The following is a 12,991-nucleotide window of genomic DNA, read 5'->3' as shown; positions in this document are numbered from 1 at the left end:
GAAGAAAGGAGAACTACACTGAATCCTGAGATTGTTGATGATTATTATTTGTCCACGGTTTTAAATCATAACAGTTTCATGATTAAAATGTTATACATGTTTAATGCTTTTCTTTGGTTATATTGGTTACAGGCCTACAAAAAGCCTTATATAATATATAAAACCACAAATCATGCAGCGGCGGGGCCAGAACTTGCAGGGATGGAGTGGGGATGGGGACAAACATTGTCCCCTTGTCATTCTCTAGTTGAACTAATTTCAGTCAAAGCCTATTTGTTGTTTTTTTTTATTATGTGTCCTGTCTGTCTTGATTAGACTGTAAGCACTAAGGAGCAGGGCTTGTCTGTTTTGTGTTTCTGTATAGTAGAAGTACTGCATTCATCTGGCATGGAAATCATATTTTATTCTTCTTTGGGGAGCTGATTATCATGAATGCTGAGCTTAATTATTAACATTACAGGGCACAGGACACAGATTCTTTTAGTGTATTTAGCAACATCTTTGCAGGCTGGAAACAACCTTCTCTGAGAAAAAAACAAATCCAGTAAACTACTTATATTGATGAGTTACCCAGCCAGAGGGGCCCAGCTGTGACAGATGAATGTGGAACTGCAAGCCATCAAAACTGAGTTTCCCACATTCCTCTTCTCACAAATGACAATGGCTGTAGCCTCACTTGAGGCTGCTGCTCTCATTCATATGTTAGTCTATCTCACTGGCTTACAAAAACTCTTATAAATACCTAAAACAATCTGTTTGAAATGCCAGAGCAGATTTGGTAGCTCATTGGATCCTTTTTGAATTTTCTGAAGATATGAAGTAGATTTTTTTTGTATATGCTTTGTATATTTCAGAATTTCCTCAGATCTACATAAGAGGTAAGTGTGATTGGAGTGACAACCTAAATATCCGTAAGGGAAAGCTCTGTGGGAAGCATAGCACACAAGCCCAGTTTTAGTTCATACTGTCTTTTCTCTCCGCACGAGCCTAGCTCCTGCCACAAAAATGACTTATGCCGATTTCATACTTCACATATTTTGCAAACATCAGACAATCTTTTTTTCCACCAAAACAAATACAGTAACTCAAGATGGCAAAGGAGGGAAACCAAGGACGTGGTACATCTTGACATCATTAGAGCTATTAACCCTCTCACATGCTGTACTCAGCTAGGAAAACAGATGGATTTATTTAATGTTAAGAAAAGATGACCAAGGGGCAACTTGATAGTGGTATTCAAAATGCACATCTGGTTATTATGGGGAGGAGGACGATTGTTTTATCCTATAGAACTGGGGAAAGAACAATAAGCACATTAAGGGCCCTATAAACAAAAGCACGCTAGCATTGTCAGTGCATGCTAAAAAATTAGCATGCGCTAACCATGTAGATGCCCATAATATTCCTATGGGCGTCTACACGGTTAGCACACGATAAAAACATTAGCCCACCTTTTGTAAACAGGGCCCTCATTGTCCTTTTACTAAGCTGCAGCAAAAACTGGCCTTAACGAGCCCTTGTGCAGGTTTTTCCTGCGCACTGACCCCGAGATTCTATATATGGCGCCTAAAGTTGCACATGCAAATTTGGCAGTGCGGCCAAATTGCACACACGACTTAATTGGTTAACAAGCCAATTGGGGGTCGATAACTGGCCACTAACAAGCAACTATCAGCACTAATTAGAATTTGCATGTGCAACTTTCTAAGCGTATTCTGTAAAGTGGTGCACATAAATCCTAACATGTGGATCTCAAAAGGGGGTGTGGCCATGGGAGAGACATAGGCGAGTCATAGGTGTTGCTAAAAATTACACGCACTGTTATAAAATATGCCCAATCTAGGCATGGGCATTTACACCAGGTTTTAGTAGGCGTAAACGGTCATGTCTAAATTTTAGTCATGGGAACGGGTGCAATGCATATTCTATAAACCATGCCTAACTTTAGGCAAAGTTTATAGAATAGTGCTAAGCACAAGGGTTTTTTTTTTAATGGCACAATATATATTTATTGAATTCACCCCGAACATTTTTACCACAGCAGAAAAATGGCTGACTTTCCATTTTTTTGTATTAATGGTCAAGTGCTAATTGCCATTAGCAAATGGCCATTAAAAACATTACTGCATGAGCACTTAACACCTATTTTGTACACAGAAACGGCTCATGGGCTAATCCCGTGCTAACCAGTCAGTAAGCAGTAATGTAATTGCACTGATTAGTACAGGAATGCCCACTCTCTGCCCCCCTGACATGCCCCCTCCAATAAAAAATAAAAAATATTTTTAGTGTGTGGTTAGTGTGCACACATTTCAGAATTCCTGCAGGATGCTTGAGCGTGCTTCACGGCATGCCATTTTAAGCTGTATTAGGTGCACATTAGAGCTTAATGCAACTTAGTAAAAGCACCTTTAAATTACAAACAGGGGAATCTGTGCCACTGGAGATTTAGGAGTACTTTGTTTTCTTCTTTTTTTTAAACTTTATTTTAGAACAATGGCCAATGTGAACAACAGCAGAAAATAATGTATCTGAACAAAGTGGAACATATCTGTGATTCAAATGCCAATTAAAACAGTAAGAAAAAAAGAGGCCCATGAATCATCCTAAGCACAGTGAACAAAAGTCCTCCACACCCGACCACTGAAACAATTTTCTTGTTTTATCCCACCATGCAACCTTCAAACAAGCACACCAAACAGTCCCTACCCATACATAGGCGACTACCACGGAACGCGCTCAGGTCTCCTGCAGTAACTTCCAAATCTGTGCATGCTAACTGCGTGATAAAAAATATATATATTTTTTGGGGGGGAGGGGCAAATCTGGGGGCAGAAAGTGGGCGTTCCATTTCTTTTAAAATGCCGCACGCTAATGGCAACATTAGCTCATGGCCGTTAAAACAAAACATACAAAAAGGCCATTTTTACAGCTGCAGTAAAAATGGCCTTGGCCTTAGTGCACGGGAAAAAAACACATAAGGACACACTAAGGCCACTTTAGCAAATGTTCCCCTTAGTGATAGCAGGTTAGATTAACCTCTTGGATGGTTTAGGACCAGTATCTTGCTAGGAGGTACTGGGGATAAACTAGGTGACTTTTGGAGATCGTTCCCAGGAATATCTTTCTATGAAGTTTTGAAATTGCTTCTTCTTTTTTTCATAATAAACAAACTGCAACCACACACCATTGGGGGGTTAAATTAATGTGCAGTCATTTACTTTAGATTCAGCTGGGTTCTCCTGCTCTAATAACAACCCTCTATTCTTCCCTTCTTCTCCATTAAACCAGCACAAGGAGATGGCTCAGGAAAGCAGCGCACTTGCTTAGGTTTCTAGCCTCCGACAAGTCACGAAAATAAGCCGCTGTGCCATGCCACTCTGCAGACTCACAGAACCCTGTTAATTCCTTAGCTAGAGATTTCTTCCAGTCGCTTTAAACAGGTCGACTGCAAGTTCTCATCATCATTGCTGCTGAAGGTACTGTGCTGTAAGACACTCTTTACAAGTTACTCAGTGATTACTTCCCCAATTATTAGGGAGGAGGGACTGGGTTTTTTTTCTTTTTCTTTTAATTAAAGAATAACTGTCATCTGTCCAACATATTTTAGCCCTTCTGTAAAAATAAAAAAAAACAAACAGCTTGGCTCATATAGATTGCTCGCACAAATGTTCCTGTCCACCACTGTATTACCTTAAGGAAAAATAAATTTAAATGAATGGATGTATTAGATTTGAAATCTTAACACAGCAGACAGTGCCAACATGTTTAGCAGGCTGTCAAATTACAGGAAACAATTAGTTCCTTAACTAATTTGTGAGGCAGTCAATGCTGACAGTGCAGACTGAACTGAAGCCTTAGCTTGGCTGCGACACTTTCAGTGCGAGCTATGGCCACAGCATGGTATTGCTGATGAAGACGAACCAACTAGGCATTTCCTACTGTAGGATGCTTTTTCTTAAATTGATCATAATAATGATGTTTTGTATATACTTGGAGAACCTGTGGAAACACCAGCAGTCATCTCACAAGCAGTGGCCTTGTTCAGGTTTGTTCAGGGTCGCCGAGGGGGAGGGGGCAAAATTCCTCAGACCTGGTCTCCAAGGGAGGCCCAGCACCAGGTCCCAGGGTCTGCCTCTCTCCTGCTCCTATCAGGAACCGTTTCCGGCACACTGGAGCAGGTGAGAGACAGATTGCGGTGCCAGGCCCCCCATGGAGGTCAGGGAGGAGCAGACACATTGATGTAGGGGGCGAGGGCCCCCCACATCAGTGTATCAGTGTGTCTTCTCCTTTCTGGCCTCAAAGGGTGGGGGGTCCAGCGCCGGGATCTGGTGGCAGCCCAAGAGTGAGTGAGGGGCAGCAGCGGCGCATATGTTCTGGGTTGGGTCCGGTGGCTGCATCCTGAGAGGGGGGCCTGGCGGCTGCGTTCCAAGTGGAGGGGGGCTGGCTTTGTCTCTCAGCGGCCCTGGCCTTGTTTGTCAGAGTGCTGTCCTAATTCTGTTCCAAGAAATGCTCTCTCACTAACCCCAAAGCAGTTTCTAGCCTTCTGCTGCCTGCTGAGCAGATTCTCTCACTCTTGGCTGTATGTTTTAGAATATCTAAGGCTTCTAATTTTAGATTTTAACCAATAAAATAAAACTAAAGCAGGTGTTTACTGGATAAACACTGAAAAATACCTCTTCCCCTAGTGCTGTCTCACCCTTCCTGGCTTGCCTTATATCCTCCACTTAGTTGTGCCTTTTCTGTGCTGGTAAATCCTAAGTAACACCAGTAGTGTAGCCAGAAGTCCATTTCTAGGGGGCCCACACATTTCCTTTCTGCCCTTACACCTCACATTAAAATTAATACCTTGGCTGGTGGGGATGCCCAAGCGTTGACAGCTGGAGGAGTGCCATTGATTTCCCAGCTGCTCAGATGGCATGGTGGGGGGTGGGGAAGATGACCTCTTCTGCTGGCGGGGCTTGTGCATCCCTGCTAGCCATTGCAATGTGTTCTGCAATTTGGGGGGGGGGGGGGGCTGAGACTAAAGTGGGGGCTCAACCCCACCTCTGACTATGCCACTGTGTAACATTCATTTATATATTTGATTCCACTGGAAAAAGTACCCAGCAATGATATCAGTGATGTGAAAATACTGATAAATACCCATTTTTATTCCCTTAAAGAACCCCTAATTAGCTGGGGGGGGGGGGGGGGGGAACAAACCTACGTTTAATATTTATATAAACACCAAAGAATGGAAGCCTTGGGTATAACCTGCCTTTCCCTGGATCACACCCTAACCATTTTCCCTTTTCTTCTTTCTCTTCTCCATACATTTTTTGTGCCCCTGATGTCTCACATCCTTAGCCAGTTCCTGCAGTCTCACATCCTCATTCTTGAAGTCCCCTGACAAGAAGCTAAGTAGATATATGTGCTTCCCACCCTACAAAAAGAAGGTCACAGCCCTCTTGGGATTCTAGAATTAGAACTTTCCATCTTTCCAAATGATCAACTTGCAAAAACAAATTAAATTAGTGTGGGCTGTCTCTATAATAAGCAGGCTGCGAGCCACCGTATTCTCCCTATTTTAAAAAAAAAAAAAATCTTTTCCTGCTGGATTGCAAGCCAGAACATACACTGGTTTTCCAAACAACATTTTGTACCAAATCTTGGCTATAACTTATAACAAATTCAAGTATTTTCCTCCAGAATACATTCTTGAACACTTTTGTTTCAGCAGATCAATTTTTGAAAATAGTAAGCTAGTGTAACACCCTTTTCTCCTCTTATTATCAGTCTATTTACACTAGCTTATTATTTTCAAAAATTGATCTGCTGAAACAAAAGTGTTCAAGAATGCATTCTGAAGAAAGGTTTGGAACAAACCACTGGCACGGCAGGCAGGGGAGGGGATCCTGTCCTGCAATACAAGTGCTTAGCTTTGAAGATACCTTCTTATGGCACAGCAGTAACTGCCTCAGTTACAGAGAGTATTACACAACACAGCTACATACAATCATGATCAATATTAATCTTGCAAACCAAACAGTCAAGGAGAAGATAAAAAGTAGAGCTCCCAAGCAGATGTGTGAACATTTCGGGCCCTGTCTACTAAGATACACTAGTGTTTTTAGTGCACGCTAACCGTGTAGGTGCATCTACACGGTTAGCTTGCGCTAATGCTCAGCGCGCGTTAAAAACGCTAGAGCACCTCTAACGCAGCTTAGTAAACAGGGCTCTTCATGAAGGTCTTGGTACAAAAGTTTGACCATGGTTAAGACCTCTTCCTTTATGTGAATCTGGTTATATAACTGATGCTGAATCTATCTACTTTTTTCACTTTTAAAATTTTAACTTATTTCTTAACTTCTCTATCCTATCATGTAGAATGAATCGTAAACTGCTTGGATGATATTTTTGATGGGAAGCATATCAAGAAATAAAGAACCTTTACCAAAATCCAGCGGCATAAATTTCATCTAAGCAACCCCTGCAGTGCAGGAAGACTCAGGTAGGAGAGGTCCCCCTCTTGTAGCCTCCCCCATATTTTCTGAAGTAGAGCTCCCTGTTCTGGGGGGGGGGGGGGGGGGGGTCCTTCAACTGAACTTTTGCCAATGTAGAAATTTTAAATAAACAGGCCAAAAACAACGTTATCTGAAGACCAAGGCACTAACCAACGGCAAGGCAACTTTCTAAATTATTGATGACAACACAGGGTGGCCTGTCTCCCCTTTCAAACTGCACTGAACTGGCCTACTTCTTTTTAGAAATTAACATTTATTTATTGGGATTTTATGAAGAGATTTACCCAAGGAGATGTAGAGCAGGTACAGCTTAACATATTAACAAACATAACAACAGTAAAATGGCCAAACACATGCATAAATACAATAAATGAGATAAACTTAAATGGCAAATTAAACTTAATAATGAGATTAACATGAAACAGGATCAGACATGCACGGTGACCCCAACACAAGTCCTTTTCCCTTTCATCTCTCATCTCTCATAAGGAAACAGATCACTTCAGAGCAGCCAAACTTTCAGGCAGGTCAAAGCACATTGTGCCCTGCCATTGGTTGTCACTGAATTTTTGGCATATATCCTTGCCAGTAGTTAGTAGCCATAGCTATATATACATATATGTACCTGAGGAAATTAGACACCATATAATCTCCCTGTTACAACTTTCATATAAGCCTCCAGAGAGTAAAAACTCAAAACCTACAGGAGAATATATCCATTAGCCTATCCTGTCCATATCCCCATTCACAATACTCAATGTAAATTTCTATTTGTAAATGAGAAATCATGCCGTCTCAAAATACCAGTTAGCTCTGTGGCAATCATTACACAGCTCCAAACACCTTCCCTGACGCACATGTAGTCTTTTGACACACTAACATTCAGAAGTTTGTCAAGAGTTGATTGAAGGAATGCCTATCCTTCCTCCAAACACACAAGTTTATAAATATTTTGATATTTTTGGAAGGAATAGGGCATCTTTGCTTAAGGATATGAAATGTGGAAGTGAAAGGTTTTCAGATTAAGATGAGAGATGGCACCACTCCAGTGCTCAAGGACTAACCATTTGGCTAATTTGTGCATCCTGCTCATTGTTGGATACTAGCCAATACAATTCTTTTAAAATTGTATTGAAATATAAATGCAGGCTGAGAGCAAATAATAATTATAAAAGCAATTGCTTGCTATTTTCCGGCCACGTTTTGGCCCCCTTTTATCAAGCCACAAGGCAATGCCAACAGAGCCCATACAAAGGGAATGGGCTTTGTCAGAATTACCACAACAGCAGCCACTAGCGTGGCATGATAAAAGATGGACTTTGTTTGCTACAGCTTCCTGTTGGGAGAGTGCACTGTGCAGCTGTATCTGCAGCAATAAATGCCCCCCCCCCCCCCAACACACATACAAAGAGGCTCACTTTCAATGCACTTAGATTACAAAGTTCCATAGCAACCTTAGTAACTTTGTAAATCCAAGTGCTTTGAAAATACACCTCAAAGTGTCTCTCAGTATTAAAATCCATGTCAGTTTCTAAGAAAACAGAGAACTCACAAATATTTATTTGAACGTGGCTCACATCTTTTCAGCAGTAGCTCAATGTGAATTATGTTCACATATAGTAGGTATTTCTCTTTCCTTAGTGGGCTTACAACCAGGGGTGTAGCCAGAGTTCGGCGGGAGGAGGGTCCAGAGCCCGAGGTGAGGGGGCACATTTTAGCCCCCCCCCAGTGCCGCTGACCCCCTCCCCATCATTTTTGACCGCCACCGCCACCTTTGACCCCCCTGTCAGGTACCTTTGCTGGCGGGGGTCCCCAACCCCCGCCAGTAAAAGTCCTCTTCTCCGGTACGGCCGCACTGCTGATCTGCAAGGATTCTGACTGTTTCTGTGAGTCTGGCATCCTAAAAGTACGTGCAGGACGTCAGACTCACAGAAACAGTCAGAAGTCTTGCAGATCAGCAACGCGGCCGCGCCGGAGAACAGGACTTCGGCTGGTGGGGTTTGGGGACCCCGCCAGCAAAGGTACCCGACGGCGACAGGAAAGGGGAGGGTTGGTGGCGAGAGGGGGGAGGTCGAAGGGGTCAGCAGCGTGCACTCAAAATAAGCATGTGCTAAACACTAGAGATGTCCATATATTCCTATGGGCATCTCTAGCATTTAGCGCAGGCTAATCATAAGCAGGCGCTAAAAGCGCTGCCGTGGATTTGTAAAAGATCCCCTAAGGGACCACCTACTTACTAAAGGTTTGTTCCCCTTTTGGGTTAATGGGAAAACTGCTCAGTAAACAGGGCCTTAATCCTCAAAGTCTATAAATGGCACCCAAAGTTAGGCACGCAATTGGGCGCACAGTCATAGAACAGGGCTAGTAACATAATTAACTAGCACAAAATTAACAATAAGTATCAATAATTGGCATTAACAAGCAGTCATTTGTCGAACACATAACAGACCCATGCCTCTACTCTAGAAAACAGTGTGCCTAACTTGTCACGTGCAAATGCAAAGGCGCAGGGGAGGAGCATGAGCGTGTCTGGGGCGTCCCGACTATTCTTGATCACACTGAATATTTGCATTTATTGCCCAACTGCCACATTTAGAAGCCACCGTTTATGTCAGCCATACACATGGTACAAGTGGTCGTGCTTGTGGCACACAACTCTGAAGTTATAACATACCAGCTATCGCCAAGTTTCTTGGCACTTAATTTTTAGCAACCTATATTGAATTTACCCTTAAGTGTATGACCTCCCCCTTCGACCCCATTGTGCCTGGAACAAACGTAACTCTTCGACTATAACATCACCTGGTATTTGTTTCTCTACCGGTCTTGGCATACGCCTTACGGTATTATGTAAGCCACATTGAGCCTGCAAATAGGTGGGAAAATGTGGGATATAAATGCAACAAATAAATAAATAAATAAATAAATAAATAGCTAAGGCAACAGAGAGTGAGGTGTCTTGGCTACTCCTTCGTGCCATTTGATTTGAAGTGAACACTGTTTGTGTTTTTGGAAATGACATGGAAGAGTAACGTAGCAGTTAAAGCAGCAGCCTGAGAAGCTAGAGTTCAAATCCTGCTGACAGTCCTTGATGCTTGGGCAAGTCACTTCACTCTCCACTGCTTTAGGTACATATTTAAAGGGAAATTCTATGATCTAGACACCTAAATTTACACGCCCCTTGGGCCAGGGCCGGCGTTAGAACACTTACCCTCAAAGCCCTGAGGCCAGAAGGGGCCCCCTTGCAAATTTATGGCCTGGACCCAGCATGTCTAACACCGGCCCTGCCTTGCATGCATAAACATCTAGAATATTAGCTCTTACATATGTGTGTGTGTACAATTATCTGCAAAAAGTACTAGCAAGGTGCCTAAGCACTATTCTGCGATACTCGCTTACACAGTGCGTATTTTTAAGGGGGGGGGCATACACGAGGGAGCATGGCCGGGTTCCCAGTTATGTATAACTTGCAGAATACTGTCAGTTACACACATCTCTGTTGCATTTAGGTACCCACACTTATGCCAGGTCTATGGCTGATGTAACTGCTGGAGTGTAAATGTTAGGCATGCCGATACCAAGTTACACAGGGGATCTGAGCTCCTATCAGGGATCCTCAGGGAACCTAAATGGAGGCACTCAGTAGAGGCTGATCCAATTTCAGTTTCAGATTCAGCACCAAAATTGACCCAAAATCTGGGTTTGGGTTTCTAAAACCAAAACTCTCCCCCTCTACCCCGATCACTCTCCATCCCTCCTCAGGTCGCCAGGGCCTACTTTTAAACGCTCTGGTGGTCTAGTGGCACCCCACCACCCTCAGGCTGCTTGGACCTAACTTTTAAATGTCCTAGTGATCTAGTTGCCTCATCCAGGCAAGAGCATTCCCCAGTCACTCTTTCCCCCACTGGTTCTTCAACTGAGACTACTGCTGGAGATCTCGGAGGACATTTTGGTATTGGAAGCAGCATAAACAGGAGCAATCTCAAGTCGCTTATGCTGGTTCCAGTGTCAAAATGGCAGCTGAGACTTCCCACGGTAATCTCGCAAGGCTGCTGTGGAATGTCCTGCGGTCATTTGGGATTGGAAGAAGCATAAGCAAAAGTGACTAGAGATCGCTCTTGCTTATGCTGGTTCCAGTCCCTAAATAAGAACATAAGAATAGCCATACTGGGTCAGACCAATGGTTCACCTACACCAGTATCCTGTTTAGTGGCCAATCCAGGCTGCTCCAGGAAATCTTGGCAGCAATTTTGGCTGAGGAATTGGCGAGGGGCAAGAGTGACTGGGGATCACTCTTGTCCGGATGAAGCCACTAGACCACCAGAGCATTTAAAGGTAGGCCCGGGGGGGGGGGGGGGGCTTCAAGTGGTGGGAGCCTGGAGGGGTTGTGGATGGGGGAGAGAGGTGGCAGCAGCAGCAGTGGCTGGCTGGGAGGACCCGCTCTCTGTTGGGAGGGGGGTGGTGGCTTGGCAGGACCCACTTTCTGCCGGTGGCAAATGCTGTTTTCGGTTTTGGCCGAAACTGACTGGTAAATTTTGGCTGCTGGTTCAGTTTCGGTCACCATCTAGAACCCAGGTGTACGATTGTCCCCTTAAGGTGCTGTTTACTGAGCACTTTTTCCCCCCAAATGGGAGAAAACCTTTAGTAAATACATCCCTGTGATTGTAAGCCTACTACCTACTGTACCTGGATGTAATTCACCTTAAACTACCAATAAAAAGGCATGCGCTAAATAGGTTAGGGCTCTTCAGCTTGGAAAAGAGAAGGATGAGGGGAGATATGATTTTAAAACAAGAGGAAATATTGTTTCACTCAACGAACAGTTAAGGTCTGGAACACTTTGCCGGAGGATGTGGTAACAGCATTTCTGAGTTAAAAAAAGTTTGGACAAGTTCCTGGAGGAAAAGTTGAGGCAGACATGGGAAAACAACTGCTTGCCCTGGGATTTGTAGCATGGAATGTTGCCACGATTTGGGTTTCTGCCAGGTACTTGTGACCTGGCTTGGCCACTGTTGGAAACTGGATACTGGGCTGGATGGGCCATTGGTCTGACCCAGTATGGTATGTTTTTTAAACATATCTCATAGTTTTGGAAATTTAAAAAAATTCCTATAAACTGAAGTCAAAATACAATGTATATTTGCCAGTTTCTTCAGTTGCATTCTACTTCTTAAGAGTCACATTGGGCAGAAAATGAGAGAAATCCCTGAATTACCCTAACAGAGGTACCATCATTGTGAGCCATACACACTGCAGCACCAAGAATAAAGTCAGCACTTAAACTGTAAGAATAACATCCTGATGCTTGACTGCAGCTCACTTGTAGCTAACTCTAAGAAGTCCTACTGCACCGGTCTTACAAACTGCATAACAGTGTATGTGGCCCCCTGTTGATTAAACCTCCTTGATCGCAGCTCTGTAACAAATACTTTGACAGCACGTCTGTGACGTCACAATGTTTCCTCGCCCTTGAGAGGGGGCGTGCACCTCCCTCAGAGATATGTGATGTCATAGTGCCACCACACGCCCAAGAAGGGCACAGAGCAACAGCGGGCACGTACCGACCTTCCCTCCCCCCTTTCTCTCAAGTCCTTCAGTGGGTCGCCATATTTGTGATTTAAAGAGCAGCGCGGCGGCCACTGCAGACTGCAAAGTTGCTTAAAGTGTTCTCCCTATGTACATGCACACCCCCTTAAACCGAATGCTGGAGATTAATCTCCCAGTGTGCTCAGAGGCTGCACAGACCCAGACGATCAGGAGTGGGCTGAACCCACCGATCACCGCCTACCCAGTTGGGGAGGAGGGGAGGGGAACGCAGGGAGCCCCTAGCTCTGTGCTGGGGAGGACCAGCGCCTCTTTCCTTTCGCCCTTACCTACCTGTGATAACGATACTGCCATTTTGGAGTGCAGTAACTCGGCTTTCCTCTTCGTCCTCTTTGGGCTTCTTCACCATCAGTCCCGTGCTCTTTTTTTTGGGTGTCCGTTTCCGTTTCTCGCTCTTGCGCTTCATGATCGAGATACCGGAATAGCCCGGACACCCCTCCAGCGTGCCCTTCGCCTCCAGCGCCAGCAAGCAGTGGGGGAGGGGTCTGGGGTGTGTGGACTGTTTCTACGTGCGCGCCCCCCGTTGGGTGTATGTATGTTGATGTTGTGCACGCTGCACGGGCAAAGGGCCGGGATAGCAGCAGCAGCAGCAGCCGCCGCCTCCTCCCCGGCCGCCACTAAGCGAGCCTTGGGCCGGTTCTGTGCACGGCCCCTACTTCTGGGCTGGCGCTGCCGCCTCTTTTCGCCGCTAGTGCCCCTCCTGCTGGCGGCGGCATGCCCATGCAACTCGCCCCCTGAGCTGGCTTGCATGGCATGGCCAACAAAGCCTGCAATCCTAGGACTTGCAATGGTCCAGGGTGATACGTCAGGAGCTGCGTGTCATTTACTTGCCCCGGCCAGCTGAGGTCATAAAAGCAAACGGCAGGAACTTTGGCCGGGCG

At 44.7% G+C, this 12,991-nt stretch overlaps 1 protein-coding gene across 5 annotated transcripts in view; it reads right to left on the bottom strand.

Moving 5' to 3' along the window:
• CDC14B (cell division cycle 14B) overlaps positions 1 to 12,708 on the bottom strand; it is a 150,228-nt gene extending 137,520 nt beyond the window's left edge. For all 5 annotated transcript variants that reach the window (XM_030193631.1, XM_030193633.1, XM_030193634.1 and 2 more), the window contains exon 1: positions 12,384 to 12,708. In XM_030193631.1, coding sequence (XP_030049491.1) covers positions 12,384 to 12,516 — 133 coding nt within the window. In that variant the 5' untranslated portion in view covers positions 12,517 to 12,708. The remainder of the gene's footprint in view (positions 1 to 12,383) is intronic.
• Between the last annotated feature and the right edge of the window lie 283 nt (positions 12,709 to 12,991).

This window comes from Microcaecilia unicolor, chromosome 2, assembly GCF_901765095.1.
Source record: "Microcaecilia unicolor chromosome 2, aMicUni1.1, whole genome shotgun sequence".
NCBI classification, from domain to species: Eukaryota; Metazoa; Chordata; class Amphibia; order Gymnophiona; family Siphonopidae; genus Microcaecilia; species Microcaecilia unicolor.
The sequence above is the reverse complement of the archived record's forward strand: the minus strand, read 5'-3'. Positions and strand labels throughout refer to the sequence as shown.